Source organism: Volvox carteri (genome assembly GCF_000143455.1).
Source record: "Volvox carteri f. nagariensis unplaced genomic scaffold VOLCAscaffold_60, whole genome shotgun sequence".
Taxonomy (NCBI): domain Eukaryota; kingdom Viridiplantae; phylum Chlorophyta; class Chlorophyceae; order Chlamydomonadales; family Volvocaceae; genus Volvox; species Volvox carteri.
In genome coordinates, this window is record NW_003307603.1 from 348,529 (window position 1) to 369,600 (window position 21,072).

Here is a 21,072-nt window from a genome sequence, read left to right on the forward strand (position 1 = left end):
ACCCACTCACATTACGCAGCCAAGGCCCCTATCTGCAAGAGAACCGCCCTCCAAAGTGGCCTTACCTCAGGCACCAATCCTGAAGAAGCTATAAAGGATGTTTCCAGGAAGTGACAGTAGAAGCACACCCAATCGAAGAGGCGGAACTGGTAACCACATGCCTGGAACTGGTAGCCGCATGTCTGGAGCTTGCCCACAGGGGTACACAGTTAAAATCGGACATAAAGGATTTATCCACGATTGACCTTGCACAGCCCAAAGTGCAAAAAGCTGGTACGGCAGAGTGACCGAGCGATAGAGTGAACACGATTACTACAATGGACCCCGAACACAACGCTCCTGGGAACGCCTCCCGCACAACACTGTGGGCCTTATCCAAAAAGAACTCGGCCAGGCCGTACTAACTTCACTGGACACAAATCCTCAGCTAGTACACTCAGACACAAAAGATCAGGTGCAGACATGACCCCTCAGACCTCCTCATTGTATTCCGGTAAACAGGAAAATCCCACTCCAGGAGGACCTGGAGTGGGATAATAAGGACCTGAGGTGGGAGAATAGGGAAATGGAGCGGGAGAAGGAGAAAATGGAGCGAGAGAAGGAGGAAATGGAGCGAGAGAAGGAGGAAATGGAGTGGGAGAAGAAGGAAATGGAGTGGGAGAAGGAGGAAATGGAGCGGGAGAAGGAGGAAATGGAACGGGAGAAGGAGGAAATGGAGCGGGTGAAGGAGGAAATGGAGCGGGACAAGGAGAAAATGGAACGGGAGAAGGAGGAAATGGAGCGGGCGATGGAGAAAATGGAGCGGGAGAAGGAGGAAATTGTGCAGATGGAGCGGGAGATTGAGGCCCTCAAAAGGCAGTTGCAGCAGCAGCAGCAGCAAGGCAAGTAATGGTGATGTGGTGTATGAAAGCCACCTTCCAGTGATTACTCCAATAGGCAAGGCACTGTTGTGCTTCCATGTGTCTGTGTGCCTTATCTTGTAGTGGTAGTTGGTGGGGCAGCCCTGCCCAAGAAAACATGTTTGCAGCAGTACTCCAATAAACAGACATGGAATGTTGAATAATGGGCTTGTTGCTCTGATTTTATCCAAATGACCTGCAGGAAAAGATAGGCAAACTGTAGTATCCTGGTATCATGGGATCTGTCATCTGCCGATCGGTTCTTTTCTGCAAAAAGACGTGATACAAACAAACCTGCTCACTGTAGGTGTACGTATGTGTGTGTGCATGTGTGTTGTTACACTCGTATGTCGGTTGCAGTGCGTCTGTTGAAGCGAGAGAATATTCCTGCATCACTGAGACTGCATAAAGTCGCCAAGCACGATCCTAAAAATGCTTTTCCCGCAAGGTTTCTCGCCAAAATAGCGGAGCTACAGGAGTACGCAGCGGATGGGAGTCTGGAGCTTCGGGGACTTGTCGCTTGCGCAATAACGGATAACGGCGACGAAGTGGTGGGGGCCCTTACAGCGCCATGGGAGGAGGACCACAAGTGCGTGTTGTTAACGCTGGTTGTCCGCAGTGACTACCGATGAAGGGGTGTCGTGAAATTAATGCTAGACGAGCTGCTGCGTGTGTCGTGCGTCGCCGGTGCGCCAGCAACTATCGTCACCAGGGTGCGACAGTCCGATCGGGTCCCGACAGGAATGGCACTTGTGCTGAAAATCCTGACAGGCTTTGAAAAATGCTTTCGGGCGGACCCGACGAAAAAGGGGGAAAATGCCAAATGGCCATCGGGAGCCCCCGACGGGGCCCGGAGGGCTCCCGTCGGGGGACCCGACAGGGTTAGGGGTGCTAGGATCGCCCGATCGGGTGCCGTGGGTCGTCGGTGGGCCCTTCGGCGACGGACAGCTACAGTGATACATAATGGCATTCATACAAATATAACTGGATGGAAATATGTAATGTATTCGTTCACTTCGTTGCCTCTTCTTCTTTATGAGGGGGACGAAGAGGAGGATGAGGAGATGCTCCTCTCCAGTCCTACGGTGTCTAAGGGTCTCCTTGAAGAGCTCGGGTTGTGATGCTCACAGGCAGACGTGCAGGCGTGCATGTGTTGCTGTGTGTGTGTGTGTGTGTGTGTGTGTGTGTGTGTGTTCGTGCATATCAGAACTGTGAACTGCAAACTGAGAACTGGAAACTGCGCATATAAAATACGAATAAATGTAATTTCAAGCGGCACACAGCGAAATTTCGTTCTTGCGTCACCCGACAGGTTTTGGGATGGGCTATCGGGGCACCCGACAGAAATTGAAAGATATGCAAAAACGCTATCGGGTGGGCCCGACAGGCATGGGAAGGGGAAAACCGGCAACCCGACCATTTCAGGAAGGTCCTGTCCAACCCTGATCGTCACCAACGTTGCCACGGCTAACTCCTCTCCGCGCTGAGGTTCTTAAAAAGGAATGGAGTTAAGCAACTTGGGCGGACTAACGGTCGCAGCGTCAAGCTGGAGCTGAAGGCTTGTGCGGTCAGGGAGGCAGGTACACCACCTCTGACAGCTGGTGCGCCAACGTGCTCACATCGACAGCCGATCCAGCCCAATCATATGCTTCGCAGCGTCTCAGCTTTGAAGCCTACCTTCCGACCTTGGTGCGGCCAGTGGGTGGCGTATTTTGTGTATTTTGTGCGAAGGATGAAGTACCATACGACGCGGTACGAAAGAAACTATCTGTGTGATGGAATGGTGTTCCTACATACGCTGCTTACGTGGATGTTACTATCACCGCAACTTTCTTCACCTTGCGCTAGTTTTATTTAACTTAATTGATCATTGCGTTAAGTACCTTCATCTACCTTCGGGATTGTCTAGAGTTTGTAAACTTCGTCTGTGAAGTAATTTCTCTTGTGATGTCACTCGCGGCATCGCGTCAGCAGCTTGGAGCAAGCTGCAGCGGCGCAGCATATGCCTCACAAGCCAGTTGCATTATCCGGCCTGCTCTTCGACACCGGCGAATCGGCCGCGCGCATGACGTTATTGTATGTGCATCTTCTGGATCATCTGGATCAACGGAGTCCTTTGCACGCGACGCAAAAGAAGCTGCTTCTCGTGCTTTCAAGAAGGCCAAGGGGAGATGGGACGCTTTTGCAAAGGAGCAGCGCTTGGAGCAACGAGCAAATGAAGCCTTTAATAAAGCTAGCGAATCTGCTCGGGAAGCCACGGATAAAGCGAAGGAGAAAGCTCGGCGGGTCTTTGTGGAACTGGACTCTGAGTATGAGCTGACCTCAAAGAGCGCTCGAGCTGTCCGCAGGTGCGATTTTACACCCCTTTATGAAATCACGAATCATATGCGATTTTTCTTTTTGGCGGGCTGTATGTGGGTGAGCTAGGGTGCGGCCGCGTAGCTTGTCGTGCCTTCGAGAGCAAGACTTGGTTTCATCATCAAACCGGCAGCACTTTCCTTTGGTGCAAGTACGCCGTTGTATTTTCGATCCCCTCCGGCACCTGGCTTTCAGCTTGCGCCGGAACCTCGGTCTTGAAAGCGGCGCGCAATCCGCGCATGCCGCACATCCCACAGCCACTTCACAATGTCATCATGCCATCGCTGTCTCCCTGGTTTCAAACACCATGCAGGGCGGAGGAGATGGCACGTGACATAGACCAAACGTACGGCGTACGGCGGCGGATCCGTGCCGCTAGCGACTACATTGCACGGTCATGGCCCACGTGGCAGAGACAGCTGGACGAGTTTTCCTCCACGTGGTACGGCAAGACAACCGTCTTCGTCGCTCTCTGCTTGCTGCTCAGCACCCCCCTGTTCTGGGCTGTGCTGAATGTGCTGCTGCTGCTCTGGTGGCTGTGCGTCCCAGTCGCTGTCCTGCTGCTAAACTATGCAAGGGAGCAGCAGGCGCAGCGCCTGCAGCAGCAGCGGGAAGCGGAGGAGGAGGCGGCGCGGCGTGCCGCCAACCCTTTTGCGGACCTATTTGGGGGTACTAGCACCCGCCGCCGCAGGGGCGCGACGTACGGGCGACGTAACTCGTACACTCAGCAGTCGGGACCTGTTATTGACGCAGAGTGGACGACGATTAACGAGGCCGAGGAGCCCGACAGGAAGAGCAGAGGGCGCAGGATGTAGCTGGCGGGCTTGTAACCGAGTATAGTATAATGTCTTAGAGAGACGTGTATGGGTGTATGGGTGCTGATATGGATGTGCTTTAGGGATATGCGTGAATGTTTTGAAAGCCTGGCAGAGCGGCTGATTGGAATAGCGGCTGCGCGCTCTTTGCCGTCCGTTTGTACAGCGATAATGTAATGGAATGGCACTGTTGCAATATCGATCCTGCTCGCGACTGGGGTCGGTGCGGCTAACGGCGGAGTGCGACAGCTTCTCCACGCGGGAGTTGAGGTGGAGGAACTGATGGTGCGGCTGTGGCAGCGCAGTGCAACGGTTATCCAGTAATGGCCGGGACCCTTGTGACGGGCTATGTTTGATTATAGCGGGATGGACAGATTGCAGAATGTGTGCGATCTGTGACAGATTGCAGAACGTGCTGCTTAGACGAGGGCCAAGGTGTAACAGTCGAGTGATTGTGTGCAACATCTACACCGCAGCCCCAAGGGCTACAGCCCAAATGCACTACCAATCAGCGTGTGCACACCAGCAACTGAAACGCCAGTCTTGACGACGCGAAACATCACGTATCAATCCGCGTTCTTGCCGCGTCCGTCCACCGTTAAAAAAAGAACAGTCATAGTCGCAGGCGTGTTGGTCATGGGAGTTAGTCACGGGAACCAAACCCCGAGTGCGCAAAATTGGGGAACCGATTCCTGAAGCTAACATTGCAGTAGAGGGTGCCAACCACTGCAGAGGGTTAAATAAAACCTTAACCCTAAACCCCTAAACCCCCCAAACCTTCGCCCTGTTTAGGGGCTCCTAGCTGTTGCCTTAGCCATATCTTACACCTTGCGACTGCAGCCTGACGCCTCTCTTTCTTTCTTACCTACCTGGAGTATCCTTTCCACACGAGATGGTTGTATGGAGGGCACCACTCCACCCCGCCTTCCGTTCCGCACGTGCACATAATACACTGCAAGATATCAACATCCATGTGAATACCAACATCCCTGCTCCGCAGAGCAAGCAGCTCTTGCGCGCCTGGTCTTCCAAACCCCCATGGCTGGATGTGTGCCTCACTTCCGCCGCGACTCGCACGGTGCAAAAGAGGACAAGGCACAGGCCCCTGTACTTGCCAAGAGCTACAAGACCGGTTCCTCCTCAGTCGGTGTAAGGCGCTTAAGCCTCCATCACCCTCCCGTTCCCCCTCTCCCCTAGCGCCAATCCACAGGTGCCGCTACCGCGACTACTACTGGCTGCTCTGCGGGCCCAGAAGGGACAGCATCCCCACCGCACTTGCAACTGCCGCCACGGCCAGGCTCGCCAACACAGTGCCGCTGCACGACAGCCCCGAAACCAGCGACCCGGAGGACGCGGTGCCGCCGCCAGTGCTAGCCTTAGTCTTGGCCTTGCCGGCTTGCAGCTCCTCGCCTGGTACGGCATTGGGCCGCCAGGGCCCTGATGCCGCCGCCGCCGCCACCGTTGCCGGCTGCTCGTACTCGAGCACCTGCACCACCAGGGGGACCAGCAGGCGAGCTCTTACGCATCCGTGGCGCCACGGACTGACCGCCAGAGACGCCGCCGCGTCGTCTTGTCGGTGCCGCTGACCACGTGAGCGCACATTAGCACGTCCGGATGGGGAGTACGCGTCGTACGTGATGAGACAGAGTGTCGCGTGTTCAGGACAGGACTCCGTGTACCCAAAACCCTTCTATCAGTGCCGCCTCCTTCGCCCTGATTTCATCATGCTCCTTTCCCTGCCCCTCACCCCCCCTGCCCTGCCGTCTCTTCCCAGAGACGCTGGCCTTCGTTCGGGGCCCCCGTCACACACCTGGGGGCTATCCCGCAGCGCCAGCAGCTCCGCCGCCCTCTCTGCAGCCGCCTCCGCCAGCTCCCCCTCCAGCAAGTAATCACACAGCGCCAGAGCACCGCCCTACATAGCCCAGAGCAACAGAGGAATATAAACACGATCAGAAACTACATAACCACACGATCACCAACCTAACGCAATGCCAAATGCCCGAATGCAACAGCATCGCAGCATAGCAGTAAGGGAAGCCAGCTAAGGCCACTTACTGCGGGCACTATACCCTTTTCCCTTCGCAGCAGGCGCCAAGGAGCCCTTAGATACATCCTCTTCCCCCCCCACACACACTTGCCAGCCAGGGTAGTATCACTCGCCGCGGCAAGGGCACCCAGCAGCCACCAGTACCCGCCAGCTGCGCCGCGGAGCTTAGCAGTGGGTGCTGCGCCAGCGGCCCTACAGACGCGGACCCCCTCCCCCCGTCCTTGTGGTGCTGCTGCTCGTGTTGCAGCTGCTCCGAAACCCGCGTTGCCTCTTCCAAGAGGAGCTCCAACCGGGCGCTGAGACTTGAGAGCAGGTCCGCCTAGGGGGCTCGGGCGGGCGGGCGGGCGGTGTGGCGGGAGAGCCACCACATTTGCTTTCCAGGCACATGAATACATGTGTATGCGTGTATATATGTATCATACATACATACATACATAACGGTTTGTTAGGCCACGCATGTGGCGCAGCTCATATCTCATGTCGTACATGCAAATGCATGCCGATTCCTCCAAACGTCCCACGGGACCCCACCGCCCGACAGTACGACACCCAACATGGTCGTCTTCGTCGTCTCTTCTCCCACCGCGAGAATGCCCCATCCCGAGGTTCGTCCCGCTCTCGCCCGCCTCTCCACAACCCCGCCACCACACCGCAATCGCTAACCCCCCTTACCCCTTACCTTTAGTTCCGCCACCGCCCTACCCACCAGCTCCCTCCGATTGACCAGCGCCAGCCCCTGAATGCAGCCGCGCAGTCTCGCCTGACCCACCACCGCCACCGCACCACCACTACCACCACTACCACAGTCTGGACTGCCCACACCCGCACCCGCATCAGCTGAATCCTGCTGCTCTTCTCCTTGATGTTGTGGTTGTTGCTCCGTCCGTTGGTGGTAATGGTGGTGGTGGTGGTAGTGGTGTTGCGGTACGGGGTCGAGCTGCTGGCAAAGCGGGGGCGCCAGGAAGGTCAGGTCGAAGGTAGGAACGCGGAGGACGACGGCAACAGGGCCGGAACCAGATACAGATCCAGAGTTATATCCGGAAGCCGACAACGCCTCCCCAACGGGTGCGGAGTCGGGCGGAAGGGTGTCTCCGTCTCCTGCGACGAAGACGCCCCGCCTGTAAGGGGGTGAGGGAGGCAGGGCGACGGAAGAAGGACAACCACCTCACCTAGCGCCTCCTAACTGACAAGCGGACAACAAACTGATTACCAACCAACAGCGTTCCAATAATAATAATTGTTATCCCGGGTTAACCCCCCGTGTCCGAACGAGAAAGCAGGCGCACATGGCTTCAGCCTTTACAAAGGCATTTAGAAGGCTGATGGACAACCGAACCAACCTAATGCGCTCTGCTTCCCCCGCCACCAGCGCCGCCAGCTGCCGCCGCATCTCTACACCCCCGCCTCCGCCTCCTCCTCTTCCTCCTGTTGCGGCTGCTGCTGCCAAGCTCCCCCCGCCGCCAACCCCACCGCCTCCGGCAGCTGCTGATGCCGCCGCCACAGGCAGCGCCAAGTCCACTCCGTGCCAGCAGCGCAACAGCACCAAACTGCCCAGTACGGGGGCAAACCGCATATCCACAGGCCGCAGCGTTTGCGCCGACACCGCAGCGCTAGCGGCGGAGACAGCCAATGCGCGCAGTGCCTGTCGCCTAGAAGACGCGTCGATATGGAGGAGCAGCAGGTGCTGCTGCTCGTCGCCGCCGCTAGCGGTGGTGTGGGTGGCTGCGGCTGGCGCCACCGGATGTCTGGATGGCAGGCAGAAGGACGCGAGGCCGGCGAGTAGACCGCAGAGCTGCGTCGCGGCGGCGGTGTAGGCGGCGTCGGGGCAGAAGACGTAGAGGCCCAGGACGGACAGGCCTTTGCGAGGGGACACTATTAACACGTATCACAAGAAAGAGAAGTAGACGCACACAGAAGAACCCGAAAAGACGAAAAGAGGGTGGGCGAAGTCTCAACCCCCCTCCCCGCCATCCTGTCAAAATATGCTATGCGTCCCATGCGTCCTAGCGTGACCGTATCCACCTGATCAGGGCGCAGGGCCCCGCAGGGCCCCTGCCCTCCCTTCCGCCCCAGGCACCCGCCCGAGGCACTGGGTGATGTGATGACTTCAAAGTTTTGGGGGAGTGGAGATGTGGAGTGTGGAGCGAGGTGGGTTAATCATAGGGCCCCCGGGCGTTGCTTACCTCCCGGCAGCATCCGGGCGACCTGGCGGGCGTGTTCCGTAATCCATTCCACCTCCAGGCTCACGGCCGCGCCACCTGATGGGGCGCCACTGCCACCAGTCCGGCCGCTGGCCTTCTTGCTGGCCTTGCTGCTGGCGCCGGCGCCGCTGCTGCCATCGGAGACGCCAGATATCGCAATTGGGTCAAATCCATCCTGTATGTGTTTTTGTGGGGAGTTGAGGATGATGAGGAAACGGGATGAGTTTGGGGGCGGTTGACTTGGACTGGGGAAGGCGGGCGCGGGGTTGACACGGGAGAGCGAGCCTGGTGATACTGGCTCTAAAGTAGGAAGCAGTCAGGGATGAGTTGAAGCAGAAGCTGGTTAATTGGGAGCAAGGGGAAGAGAAGGATTGGGCCCGGTTTAAAGTGCAAGCGAGGACTAATGTTTGGGGTAGCGGGTACCGGTTGTTCGATGACGCCCTGCAACGTGCTTGTCAGCTTCAATGCACCTGGATAGGTGTCCGAATTGTTCCATAGAGCAGGGACTTGGCACCAGTTGCATGCTTGCCCACAAGCAACCCAACCTGATGAAGAAATTGAGATAATGACTGTTATATTGAATGGTTAAAACATTCTTGTCTCTGAATCTAACCTCAGGGCCCGCCTGGTGCTTCAGCAAGGTCTCGAATTGTTTTTCCAAGGCATCATCAGCTTGACAAGTTCGAGCCATAATAATAGATGTGAATAGGCTTTATGAACAGGCTGTGTGCAACAAAGCATATTACTGCAGCTCCGCATCTTAGGAAAGGCTCCGAGACCCTGAAAGAGTTGCGATAGTACGAGGCGCATACAAGGACAAAATAATACCATTAACCAGATTATGTTTTAGGCACAGTAGAGGCGTGCGTGCTTGCTCGTCCAGACGCCTTTCCAGAAGGCGCGGTCGGCGCGGTCGGCGTGGTTCCGGCAAAAACATTTGCCCGTGTGTAGCTCGCTGATTTAATTGCTCTCCTTGTCAGAGCAGATTACAGTATTACCATCTATTCCTAAATACCCGGCAGTGCCGGTGGGTTGTCCGTCCATCATCCATCACCTAGATCAGTAGAGCTGCAACTCGTATGGCAGAGGCCATGGCCTTCTGGTCTGTAATTTTGCCCCCAAAGGGCAAGCCAGTCCAGCAAGAGGTTGAGAGCACTCCAACTGTTCTCTCGAGCATTCATGTGACGGGCCTGTCTCTTGGCGTCGCACCCAAAGACGGCCCGCATGTAGTCACGCTTGAGTACAACGGCACAAACACGGTGCTTGCGACTTTGGAAGCTCCCCATACGCGTCAATGGCGGCTTGACATCGCCATCGACCAGGTGCGGCGACCATCCAGAATCGTGACCTCTACCAATACCCTGCCTCCCGCTGGCCTACTTAACCGATAGGCAGCAGTCGTGACCTTCACACCGCACTACTGGACAATCTTTCTGGCTGGACGCGCATTCGACTGCTTGAACTCGCAGCCATCGCAAGGCTGCCAGACGTTTCGCTTTGTACACCCATTTTCGAGCGGCACGTACGCAACCTTGTCAGCCTCCCATTCTGTAATAACAACAACATTATGCACCACAGACTATCCAAATGTGCAACATGGGCAACTCGGAAGTGCACGTGTACGGCTATCAAGTATCTACTCCCGTACGATTGGACGATTCTGACGAGGACGATAGCGACGAGGACGAGGAGGACTACGAGCTCGAGGGGGACGAGGGAGATGAGGAGGTGCACGCCGAGGCTGTGGCAAAGGCCAAGGGGGCGATGAAGAAGGCCGCACTTCCTGCCAAGGTACGCCTTCGATTTTTTATCTCTGTCACATCCACCGCTCCTCGCAGCTCCATGACTACATCTCCCCTCGCTCTTCCGCCTCTCGCTTTGAATACTCCTTCGGCAGATAGAAATCGACAGTTGACAGTTTCTTTGATTCCTGTATCATACAATTCCCCACTCCCAGCAGCGTGTATAACATGTCTAGCTTCCCTACTCTCTGAGGGCATCGACAGTTCGTAATGCCGCCCGTACCCGTTCATTCATTCATTCACTGCGCTAAGCAGTACATTACAAAGAACAAAATACGACATGGTATGTAGTACCCCGGAAGAGAACCGCCGCACACCTCCTCCTCCTCCGCGCACTATTTCCCCCACTTCCACGCGCAGGGCCGCCCAGCTAAGGCAGCAGCTGTGTCCAACCATGACGCCATGGACACGGACGGTGGGCAGGGCAAACGGCGGTCGGGGGCTGTTGTGTATGTGCGTATGTACGTCTGTATGTGCGGGTCAGGGGGTCGCCTTCCACTGCCATGGCACCGGGCAGGACACAGGAGGTCCTAGGGGGTCTGTTGTTGAGCAGGTGGGGAGTCTATGTGAGGCTGGGGCTTGGAATGATGAGCTCTGACCCTCTGACCTGCAGACGGGAGTCAGGTCGTGGAGCACTACACGAACGTGCCTTGTGCTTGATGATAAGGTGGCCGCCTGCCCCTGCTATTGCCTTTGTTATTCCTACCTTGCCGTGCCTGCAAACTCACCACCACGCACTGTTAGCTGCGCTTACCCAACTAGTTGTTGTCCGTGTTGCTATTGGGTGGGGCTGAATGAATGTGCAGGTGATGAGGAGGACGAGGAGGATGAGGACGAGGACGAGGAGGAGGGTGAATCGGAGGAGGACGAAGATGAGGACGAGGAGGGGGATGGAATTCCCGACATGAAGGAGCTGGGCTCGGATGACCTCATCGGGGAAGCAGGTCCGTCCGTATGTCTATCTGTCTGTCCATTTGTCAGGTTTGCCTGCCTGCCTGCCCGCCTGGCAACTCGCCGTGTGAGCAGGTGTGCACGTCCGAACATGTGTTTATGAGTGCTCGCACATGCATGTGCTCTACATGTATGTATGTCATGTTGTTAGTGTGGGGCGGGTTCCAGAGGGGATTTAGCGCTGGTGGGCAGAAATGTTTCCCTAGGCCCGTGGCCGCCGACGGTACCTGCCTGCCGCATCTCCTCGTGCGCCGCCTGGTTGCACCTCGCCCTACAGCGGACGAGGACGCGGAGGACGAGGACGAGGATGAGGACGAGAGTGACGGGGAGGAGGATGATGATGAGGCGGCCCCAGTGAAGGTATGTATGTGTGTATGTATGCATGTATGTGTTACCCTTGCCCTCACCCTTCCCTTCACTTGTTCGCGGTGGTTCATCTACCGCAACTCGCGCAGGTGGGCAACAAGCGCGGCCCTCAGACCCCGCAACCCGGTAAGCCCGCCAAGCAGCCCAAACAGGAGCCGCCGAAATCCGCACCGCCCAAGGCCTTGCAGCGGCAAAAGGCCGCCGCCGCAGTGGCGGCTGGTGGCGGCGCGAAGCAGATTCCCGTCAAGGCTGAGAGCGGCAAGCCACAGACGGTCAAGGTGACCAAGGACGGGGCTGCTGCTGCGGGGGCGCCGGGCGCCACCAAGGCCGGTAAGGCTGAGGCTGCTGCGGCGAAGGCCGGCACGGGGGACGCTTCCAAGGGCAAGGCGGATGTGAAAGGGGATCAGAAGCCTGAGCCAGAGAAGAAGAAGGCAGAGGTGAAGGATGCTGGCAAGACGGAGGGCAAGGGCAAGGATGGTAAGGAGAAGAAGGCGGACGTCAAGGACACTGGCAAGGCCGGGGACAAGGCAAAGCCGCAGGGCAAGCAGGCCGCGGCGGGTGCAGCTGCGTCACCTAAAGGTAGGAGCTTGTTGGGCTGAGTGGTGCGGAGCCCTAGGGGACCCGCGTTGTGAGTGTGAGAGGCGAGGGGAATGGGGGCTGCATGGGCAGCTGGCCTGGACGCCGCTGTCCTTTTCCAGTATGGTCCCCCTCCGCCCGCCATTTTTTTCCCGCACCCTCACTACCTCCATTTCTATTCCATAACTATCTGGGTTTTGGTGGGTTTATAATTTATTTTACTGATATTTTCTAATTTATTTTTACTGATACTGCTGTGGCTTTGAAGGACTACTACGTTTTTATTTAACCATGCGTCTTTTGTTTTTTGTTACATACATACACACATACATACACACATACATACACACATACATACACACATACATACACACATACATACACACATACATACACACATACATACACACATACATACACACACATACATACATACATACATACATACATACATACATACATACATACATACATACATACACACATACATACACTTCCCCTCGTCCCACTCCTCGCACTCTCTGTCACCAGCGGGCGTCAAGACACCGGGTAGCGAGGAGGAGTACCGCACCGCGCTGGTGGATTTCCTGGGCAGCCAGAAGGGCCCGGTGATGCTGAGTCAGATCGGTTCTGCGGTTAAGAAGCCCGCCGGGGTCGACAAGCTCGCCAACTTCCTCAAGAAGCACAGTGACACCTTCGCAGTGGAGGTGGATAAGGTGAAGCTGGTCAAGAAGTAAAAAACAAAGTGAAGTGAGGCTAAGCAATGCTGGGCTAGGATATCGTCACTGGAGCCGTAGACAGGATGGGTCGTCGTCGGGACTGGAGCTGTTTTAGGAGTGGGGAGGTGGTAAGGAGGAAGAGGAGGAGGAAATGGAGGAGGTGAAAATTTTGGCGTTGCAAGCGCTTTTGAAAAGGCAACGGACGTCTTTTTTCTTTCCTTGGTGCGAACCTGCGTCGATGAAGCTCTTTGCTCGGCGGTACGAAGCAAAGGGGGCGGAGATGTGTTCAGTTGCGGTGTGCGCTGGTCGGTCAGTCGGTGGCGACGAGTGGAGGGTTTGCGAAGGAGATATCGGCGGCGAAGTGCCGTTGGCAGTGGTAACAATGGCAGGAGTAGCAGTGGCAGGAACGAGCAGCAGGAGGAAGAGGAGGAGGAGGAGGGAGGAAAGAGGTAAGGGGTCAGGCAGGTAAAGCATTGGTAGGACCTGGAAGATTTCCTGTTGATTTTGGAACGCGAGGAGGAGGAGGTCGCACGTGTGGAGAGAGGGAGGAATTTGTGTTTAGCGTGTGTGAAGAAGTGTGAGAGGGATGAAATGCAGGTTGCGTCTTGGTGCGGGTGATGGGGGGAAAGAGGTCACATGCACACACACAGCGCAACGTGTGTGCGTGTGTGTGTATGCACACATGTTTCGCTTTGTATGGTTGAAGAGAGGCGGTGTCCTGATTGATGGGTGAACAGGGGATAGGGTAACATCCAAAGCCCGGTTCTCCTGGACTTTTGAGGGGACCGGGGCCTTGTCTCGGGAGGTGAGGTAAGAGAGGGAATGCGCACCTACCCGATCCGCGCGTCAACCTGATTGCGGACCGGAATCGTGATGCAGTTGGCTGCCCGTGCTGTGTGCGGCTGTGGTGTGTGTTAACCGTAACGGGCCGCTTGCCGTCCTGGGCCAAAGGCTTAGAGCTGTTTCTTCGCTGCGCGGTTACGTACGCGGGTAATACTTTGCAGGTTTCCATGCTAGTAGTTGGATTTGGACAAGACAGTGTAATTGTCTGTGATTGATTGTCTTGCTTCCTTTTGGCTGCGACGTTCAGGCTGTGGCAGTTCTTCTGGAGGTATTAGGACTCCTCTCTCGCCCAAATGCGAGCTGGCTGTCTGACTGGTGGCCAGTTAGCTTTTGCGATGCGGTGGCGCTTGGGAGCTTTGAAACGGCTGGACAGGTGAGGAGATGATGCGTCCGGCTGGATGCGCGTGTTGAGTGGGAAGGAAAGGTGTGCGGGCCATATCGGTAGGTGATAGGATTCTGCAAGGAACAGGGTTTTCGCAGTGGAGCATCCGAATGTCGTCATGATGCGTTGTAATGGACATGGTTAAGTTGGCGCTTGCCTTCTGATTGCAAGCGAACCACTTAAGATATCTGCGATATGGTGGAAGAAGCACCACAAGCACTAAAGCATGCAGCAAACCAGCAATTAACGTCGAACGTACACGGCATTTCACTGATCGCAGCTTCAGATCATTATGATAAAAGCACATGGTGTGAGTTAGCGCTTACCCTCATGGATCAAAAACGCCTAATCATGACACATAACTAAGCATTAGAAGACAAGTGACTTTGTTCAACCCTGCCACGGCGGGCTTTTCCTTTGTCCTTTGTTTGGATGTGGGAGCAGGAGGTGATCATGCATAGGCGAGGATTAGTGATGCACGTCCACATGTTCCGGGGCGGGGTAGGCGAGCGTAGCCGCGGCACAGGGAAGCTGTGATGGCATTAGAAACGTGGGAGCTTGCTTCTACTCCTTCCGGGACCCGCGGGGTTAGGTGCTCGTGCACAGGAACGACATGAATCCGTTTGGCTTTTTTTGGTCAAAGGTTTTGTCAGGTGGTTCTTTTCCTGGTAAGGCTGTGCCTTGCCATTTTTATACACCCATACTGGACTTTTATCGCCTGGTTCAGGCAACTTGTATACATGGGCCGACACAGGATATTTTGATTCACATGTCTGCTGAAGGCTTGAGCTACTAACGCTTGCATGGCTTGCCGAGTCCGTCACGATGAGGCCCCAGTGTGTGCTGTAAGATCTAGTACATGTCCTGTAAGGATTGCTTGCTGTGCTGGTGCTGCCAATAAGCCCAGCGGACGAATCTCCACGACCTGCAAATATCCGTTGCAAAAGCTTGGGGTTGATAAGGCTGCCCTGCAAAGGTCCTTATGCGAAGGGGCAAATCGAGCAGCATAATCAACTCCAATTTCCAATTTATAATATGTTTGCCACCACATCGCAAGCAAGATGGCTTTTGGAGGGTGTGGTATGGCCAAGGTTAACTGCTGCTATACGGTTACCGCACCTGAAAATGCATATTGCACGGCTGACTAATATCTAGGTCTCGGAGCTGACAGGTAACGGAGCTGGCCTCCACGGTAGGGTTTTTTCATACTACGTCAGGTATATGTCTTCAAATTTGTCTTTCCAAGGTTGAAAAGTCAACTATAAGCAAGGCAAGAGCGGACGCGACTGCGTGTAAGAATCATGAATATAGTTAGCTTTTAGTTCTCTCCCAGACTTGTCACAGCAATTAATATATTGTCACCCCTGTCACCATGACTATAGCAATTCTTCTGTCCTGGATCCTGCTGGGTGGCTTGAACTGGGTCAGGTGCGGTCAGGAATCAGTCAGAACCAGGACTGAACTACCGCTGGTAGGCTAGTACGCCGCAAACTTTGTTCAGATGCATGACATGTAGCATGAAGCTGGCGTTTAGTTGTCATCAAATGCTGTAACGTCAATCTTCGGCCAACACGCGACCCAGGGGGCAATCTTGGCCTTACGCCGACATCACGGTAGCTCCTCTACGCGAAAGCGCGTGTGTCTAATCTTGGTATCCAACTCACAACTACATGTTTGCATATGATGATCAGGTTCGCACCCAGAATTGATATTGTCCCTCCTCCTTCAAACTGCGCCAAACAGCGTGCATCTATCGGCTTGCCATCTCCTGCACGCCCGCCGTCCCCACGAGCACTCCACGACCTGCTCCATGTCGTACAAACACACACACACTGATACCTCTCCCCTCCCCTTCCCCCTCTCAGCAGAGCCCAGTCTCCCCCGACGGCGCCCACCCAGGACTGGCGGACCCAGGACCACTCCAGAGGCCGATGTGCCATGTACGGCACCTGTGGCCACCGCCGCGACGGCGACCCGCTGGCCTGTGCCGCCAACGCGCCCGCCGTACCGCCGTCGGAGGCGCTGGCGGCACGGTTACAGGCCGTATGTCCTAGCCTGTGGGCCGACAAGGGCGGGCCAGCGGGCAGGTACTGCTGTACGGCAGATCAGGTGGACCGAATCAGTACTGACGTAAGCAGGGCTTCTTGTTGGGGGTTAACGGCCACACAGTGTTGGCCCCTTTCCCCCCCCCGTGCCTTCACTCGTTCGTGGTTCGTCTTTCCCCCCGTGCCTTCACTCGTTCGTGGTTCGTCTTTCCCCCCGTGCCTTCCCGCGCTTATCTCCCCTGTTTCTCCACGTTTTCTACGGGCGTATTATCAGTTCGCAAACACATATACAGAGAGACACACAGACATGCGCTCGCGTTCTTCCCCCCGAACCTGTTTATGCTGAAAAAAACCCAAATCCCCTTCCCCCTTCCCCGCTCTCCAAATCCCCCGCAGACTCAGAAGGCGCTTCCCTTCATCGTCGGCTGCCCCGCCTGCCGTCACAACTTCGTACAGCTCTGGTGCTTGCTCATCTGCTCACCAGACCAGGCTGCATTCACAAACGTCACTGCCGTACAAGTCGCAGCAGATACGGGTGCGGTCAATGCGGTGGCGGAGGTGGACTATTGGCTGACGGCGGTGTACGGCAACCAGCTGTACGACTCGTGCAAGGTCCGTGGTGGGCCCCGTGCTCGGGGGGTTGGGGTCGGGGGGTTCACGCCGTTGAGTGGGGGTATGATGGATCCCTCTCCCCTCCCCCCTCTCCCCCTTCCTGCGGTAGTTTGGACAGGTCGACAGTTGATCTTCTCCTTCTTCTTCTCCTCCTTCTTACGTCATCATCATCTGGTTCCGCCATCTTCCCCTTCCAGACCTGACTGACCTCCCCCGCTCCCCCGCCCGCCCGCCCGGCCCACCACCCCAGGATGTGAAGTTCGGCGCAGCCAACGTGCCCGCCATGAGCTTCCTGGGTGGGGGGGCCCGTAGCGGCCAGGAGTGGCTGGACTTCCTGGGCACGGTGAAGGACAAGCGGATGCCGCCGCTGGGCTCACCCATACAGATCAACTTCAGGTGCGGCACCGGGGGAGGTGGGTGAGTGGGGGTATTTCCTGCTGCTGGGAGAAGAGAGGCGAGGTGTGCTTTCTGAGGGGTACTGTATGTATGTACGTAAGTATGTATGTATGTATGTATGCATGTGTCATTGTATGTCGTCGTCCTGCCCAATGCCAAGCCCTGAGAAAGCCTCGCGCATCCTCGGCCCCCAACTTCCCCCCGACTCCCGTCCTCTTAAAACACCCCCGCTCGTGGGGATGTGTTTTTCCGTACCAGGCCCGAGAACAGCACCCCCCCTGGACTCGCACCCATGGGGGAGAGGGTGGTGGCGTGTGGGGACAACGCCTTCCGATGCTCATGCTCGGACTGCCCCGTGGCGCCGGGCTGTGAGCAGGTGGGGTGGGGGCCCTCCCGTTCGCGTGTGTATGGGGGGGGGGAAGAGAGGGGAGAGGGAAGGATTGGGGTTTTTATGAAGGGCGGGGGGGGAGGGGGGATTCTATGCAAGGGACGGGTAGAAGAACAATTACTGGCGTTCGAATTGTGAGAGAGAGAGTGTGTGTGTGTGTCGGTGGTGAGGAAAAGATATCGTGGGTGCGTTAGGGGCTGTGCAGGGTTGACAATAATGCATAGAGATAGTCACGCAGACAGACAGACAGACAGACTGACTGACAGACAGACAGACACACAGACACACAGACACAGTCACACACGCTACCCTACCTCAAAACACCGGCTACTACTTGTATTCCTCGATTTCGTGTCCAGGAAGCATTGCCCCCGGGGGGGGGAAATCTGTGTGCTGGACGTAACGCACACAGTGCCGTACCCAGCCATCTGCGCCATACGCGCTTAGGCCAATTGCTTTGTGCACACACATACACACATACGTACAGACATACACATACAAGACCACTATCATCTATTCCCCCATCCTCCCTCCCTCCCTCATACTATTATCCCGCTCTCCTCCGGGTCTTCCTAAACCCTAAAACCCTAAACCCCTGCCCCCCCCTCGCGGGCATGTGCAACCCCTATACCCGCAGCCGGATCCCCGGCCCCCCGACCCCTCCCCCGCCACCTGCCGCCTGGGCACCCTCTCATGCCTCACGTTCGGGCTGATATGGCTGTACGGCATATTTGTGGCTGCCGTACTGGCGGCCGCTACGACGGGTCGTATCGGCGGCGGCGGCAATGGCCTTCATGGCGGAGGCGGTGGGGTGAGCTGGCGAGCGTTACGTCACTGCTCGGGGGCGAGGGACGGAGGCTCCGCCGCCGCCGCCGCCGCCGCCAAAGCCGTACCAGGCAGCGGCGGCGCCAGAAACCAAGGCGAGGCAGCGAATGCCCTTTTGGAGCCTCTACTGCCGGGTGGGTACGGCATTCTGTACGGCATGTTCCTATCTCAAGCACGTCCCACGCTCTAACCCCAGCACCCACCCAAATCGCAGGAGCACCACCCGGGCCAGCAGTAGCGGCAGTAGCAGTAGGAGCAGCTCGTAATGGTAATGGAGGTGTTGGTGGCAATTCCGGCGGTGGTGCTAGTGGCGGTGGCAGTGGTGATGTGCCCCCGGTGGAGAGGTTGCTGCAAGTCAGCTACTTTAGACTGGTGAGTGTCGGGGGGAGGGGAGGGGGAGGGGGAGGGGGGGGGAAGTGTGTATGTAGTGGGGGGAAGGTGATGGGGGGGTTTACGGAAAAGAGAGTAACCCACAGCACATTGCGGTCGGGATGGGTGGGTGCGGCTGTGTGTGTGTGTGTGTGTGTGTGTGTGTGTGTGTGTGTGTGTGTGTGTTTACAAGAGACACACGTGTGCGGCAATGGGGCAAAAGGCGTGTGGAAATCATTTTGAATTACTTGGCCGTACGGCACCCTTTGGCGCATCTGATGCATGCAGCCCAACCGCCTCTCCCCCCCTTCCCTTCCCCTCCCCCTTCCCCTCCTCCCGTTTTGCAGGGTATGTGGTTGGGCCGCCATCCTGTTCGTGTGGTGTTTGGCGGGTTGGCGGTGGCGGCGCTGTGCTGCCTGGGGCTGTTCAGGTTCCGAGTGGAGACGGACCCGCAGAGGCTGTGGGTGGGGCCCGCGAGCCAGGCGGCCAGGGAGAAGGTGCGGGCCGCTGACAGAGGGGTTGGGGGAGGGGCAACGAGGAGGGGGGGGAGTATGTGTGTGGATGCGTGTGTTTTGACGTGTGTTTTGACGTGTAGGGGTACGGGGTATGGCGGCGGTATGTACGATTCCATCTCCCTTTCTCCGTACCCCCTCCCCCTTTCCTTGGCATCAGCTTCGCTCGCTCGTGGTTCGTCTTTTACCCCCGGCCCCCTACCCCCGCCCCTCCTGGGCCCCAGGCCGCGTACGAGTCCTCCTTTGGCCCCTTCTACCGGGTGGAGCAGATGATCCTGGCCACACGGCCTGTGAAAGCGGGGGAGCCGACGACGGCCGCATCCGCCTCTGCTGCCGGAGGCGCTGCTACTGCTACTGCTACAGCTAGTGCTGCTGCTGCTGCTGCTACTGCTAGTGATGCTGCTGCTGCTGCTACTGCTCCCCCCATAGTCACTCCCGCGAACCTTCTGTTATTGTTTGAAATGCAACGGCTAGTGGACGAGCTGGAGGGTGAGGAGGGGAATCCAGGAGAGAATGGAGGGAGGAAGGAGGGTTTTACGTTGTACAACAACGTACGACAGGATCCACGGAGAATCCTGCCGGGTGACGCCAGTGCAAGAAGAGGGTAGAGAGGGAGGGAGTAAGGGCTAGGGAAAAGGGGCAAGGAAGACGTAAAACGCTACACCAGTGCCGTACCTGTACGGATTCTGAACGTGCCTCCAAAAATACACACATGTGTGGCCGTTTCCCCCTTTCCCGTCATTTGGCAGCCCCTCTGGAGGACCCCAGCTCCCCCACCATTCGTACTGTACGGCTGACTGACATCTGTTACAAGCCCTTCGGAGACGCCTGCGCTACCCAGAGTGTACTACAGTACTGGCGGCTAAATCGTACACTGTACGATTCTGAACAGGCGAAACCGGCGGGGGTGCCTGGCCGCATGACGCCGGAATACTGCTTCAACCATTGGTGCGGTGGGAGGGAGGAGGGGGAGGGGGAGAAGAGGTTAGGCAAGCCCGTGTGTATGTGTGTTTGTATGTATGCACTCCACACCTAAATGTTATGATAAAGTAAAACAGTATGTCTTACTTTACCCCCCCCCATCCCCCCAACCCCCCCAGGTACACGGAGTGCCGCTCCTCCTTCCAGGCGCCCATGGACCCGCACGTGGTGCTGGGGGGGTTCCCGGGGGGCCAGGATTTCACGTAAGCTCGTGTGTGTATGTATGTATGTATGTATGTAGGTGTGTAAGTCTGGAACTGTGTACAGTGGAAAGGGGTGGACAGGGATGGACTGCGCCCTCAGGGAGCCTCCCTCCCCTTCGCTTCCAGGCCTCGGCAGCTGGCTCCTCTGATGTGTACGGTATCGTGTGTGTATCATTTCCCCCCCCCTCCCCCCCCCGTCTCCCGCAGAGGTGTATTGTCTCCCCCCACCCCTCACCCCCCGCCTGCAGGAGCTATTCCTCCGGTGCCACGGCCTTCGTGACCACCTTCCCCGTCGCCTCCTCTCCCGCCCTCCTACCCGCGGCTCGCGCCTGGGAGGCGGCCTTCGTGACCCTGGCTCGATCCCGGCTGGGGGCGATGGCGGAGGCGGCTAACCTGACACTCTCCTTTTCAACGGAGCGGTAAGCAACGGAGGGGGGGGAAGGTGTTGGGTGCAACTTGGCATGATGAGGGTTGTTGTTGGGTGTGGGTGTGGGTGTGGGTGGAGGAGGAAGACCGCCGATAGGACCGGCCCCGTATTTCTCTCCCTCCCCCTCTCACCCCTCTTCCCCCTCTCCCCGTGGGAGGGGGCCGAGGAGGGATGTCTGCGGCAGTGAAAGATGCTTTGTTGTGTGTTGTAATCCCAGCCGGGGGTTTTGGAGTGCGGGTGTGGGGAGGGGCGAAGAGGAGGTAAAGCTGTTAAAGGGGGGTAGCAGGGCTCGACCTTTCAAGACCGCATCCACCGGGCTCCGAAACCCTGGAAGAAGAAAACCCCCGGGCATGTC

At 57.0% G+C, this 21,072-nt stretch overlaps 5 protein-coding genes across 5 annotated transcripts in view; 4 read left to right on the forward strand and 1 right to left on the reverse strand.

Annotated features, from left to right (window-relative positions):
- Positions 1 to 317: 317 nt before the first annotated feature.
- VOLCADRAFT_97367 (uncharacterized protein) lies at positions 318 to 889 on the forward strand (the record flags this gene model as incomplete). Its single annotated transcript, XM_002956316.1, has 2 exons — positions 318 to 364; positions 502 to 889. 2 exons carry the CDS (start codon positions 318 to 320, stop codon positions 887 to 889), a joined length of 435 nt encoding a protein of 144 aa, XP_002956362.1.
- A 1,957-nt stretch (positions 890 to 2,846) lies between these two features.
- Positions 2,847 to 4,072, forward strand: VOLCADRAFT_97368 (uncharacterized protein; the record flags this gene model as incomplete). The annotated part of the gene is made up of 2 exons (XM_002956317.1): positions 2,847 to 3,247; positions 3,571 to 4,072. The coding sequence occupies 2 exons, from the start codon at positions 2,847 to 2,849 to the stop codon at positions 4,070 to 4,072; spliced, it is 903 nt and encodes a 300-aa protein (XP_002956363.1).
- A 424-nt stretch (positions 4,073 to 4,496) lies between these two features.
- On the reverse strand, positions 4,497 to 9,113 carry VOLCADRAFT_107202 (uncharacterized protein). Its single transcript, XM_002956377.1, has 8 exons — positions 8,934 to 9,113; positions 8,791 to 8,865; positions 8,303 to 8,495; positions 8,142 to 8,224; positions 7,406 to 7,911; positions 6,799 to 7,237; positions 5,883 to 5,984; positions 4,497 to 5,558 (listed from the first exon to the last, which is right to left on the reverse strand). The coding sequence occupies exons 1-8, from the start codon at positions 9,009 to 9,011 to the stop codon at positions 5,301 to 5,303; spliced, it is 1,734 nt and encodes a 577-aa protein (XP_002956423.1). The 5' UTR covers positions 9,012 to 9,113; the 3' UTR covers positions 4,497 to 5,300.
- A 71-nt stretch (positions 9,114 to 9,184) lies between these two features.
- VOLCADRAFT_107203 (uncharacterized protein) lies at positions 9,185 to 14,105 on the forward strand. The gene is made up of 8 exons (XM_002956318.1): positions 9,185 to 9,642; positions 9,899 to 10,111; positions 10,483 to 10,537; positions 10,929 to 11,066; positions 11,351 to 11,433; positions 11,529 to 12,018; positions 12,547 to 12,731; positions 13,825 to 14,105. The coding sequence occupies exons 1-8, from the start codon at positions 9,400 to 9,402 to the stop codon at positions 13,960 to 13,962; spliced, it is 1,545 nt and encodes a 514-aa protein (XP_002956364.1). The 5' UTR covers positions 9,185 to 9,399; the 3' UTR covers positions 13,963 to 14,105.
- A 1,226-nt stretch (positions 14,106 to 15,331) lies between these two features.
- The window catches only part of oeeB (oxygen-evolving enhancer protein 2), a gene marked incomplete at its 5' end in the record, with an annotated part of 17,689 nt that continues 11,948 nt past the window's right edge, over positions 15,332 to 21,072 (forward strand). Inside the window, 13 exons of the mRNA XM_002956319.1 lie at positions 15,332 to 15,387; positions 15,825 to 16,089; positions 16,401 to 16,616; positions 16,867 to 17,012; positions 17,271 to 17,388; positions 18,038 to 18,206; positions 18,440 to 18,597; positions 18,942 to 19,091; positions 19,331 to 19,472; positions 19,536 to 19,595; positions 19,856 to 20,054; positions 20,207 to 20,290; positions 20,539 to 20,709. Of these exons, the coding sequence (XP_002956365.1) occupies positions 15,332 to 15,387; positions 15,825 to 16,089; positions 16,401 to 16,616; positions 16,867 to 17,012; positions 17,271 to 17,388; positions 18,038 to 18,206; positions 18,440 to 18,597; positions 18,942 to 19,091; positions 19,331 to 19,472; positions 19,536 to 19,595; positions 19,856 to 20,054; positions 20,207 to 20,290; positions 20,539 to 20,709 (1,934 nt within the window). The remainder of the gene's footprint in view (positions 15,388 to 15,824; positions 16,090 to 16,400; positions 16,617 to 16,866; positions 17,013 to 17,270; positions 17,389 to 18,037; positions 18,207 to 18,439; positions 18,598 to 18,941; positions 19,092 to 19,330; positions 19,473 to 19,535; positions 19,596 to 19,855; positions 20,055 to 20,206; positions 20,291 to 20,538; positions 20,710 to 21,072) is intronic.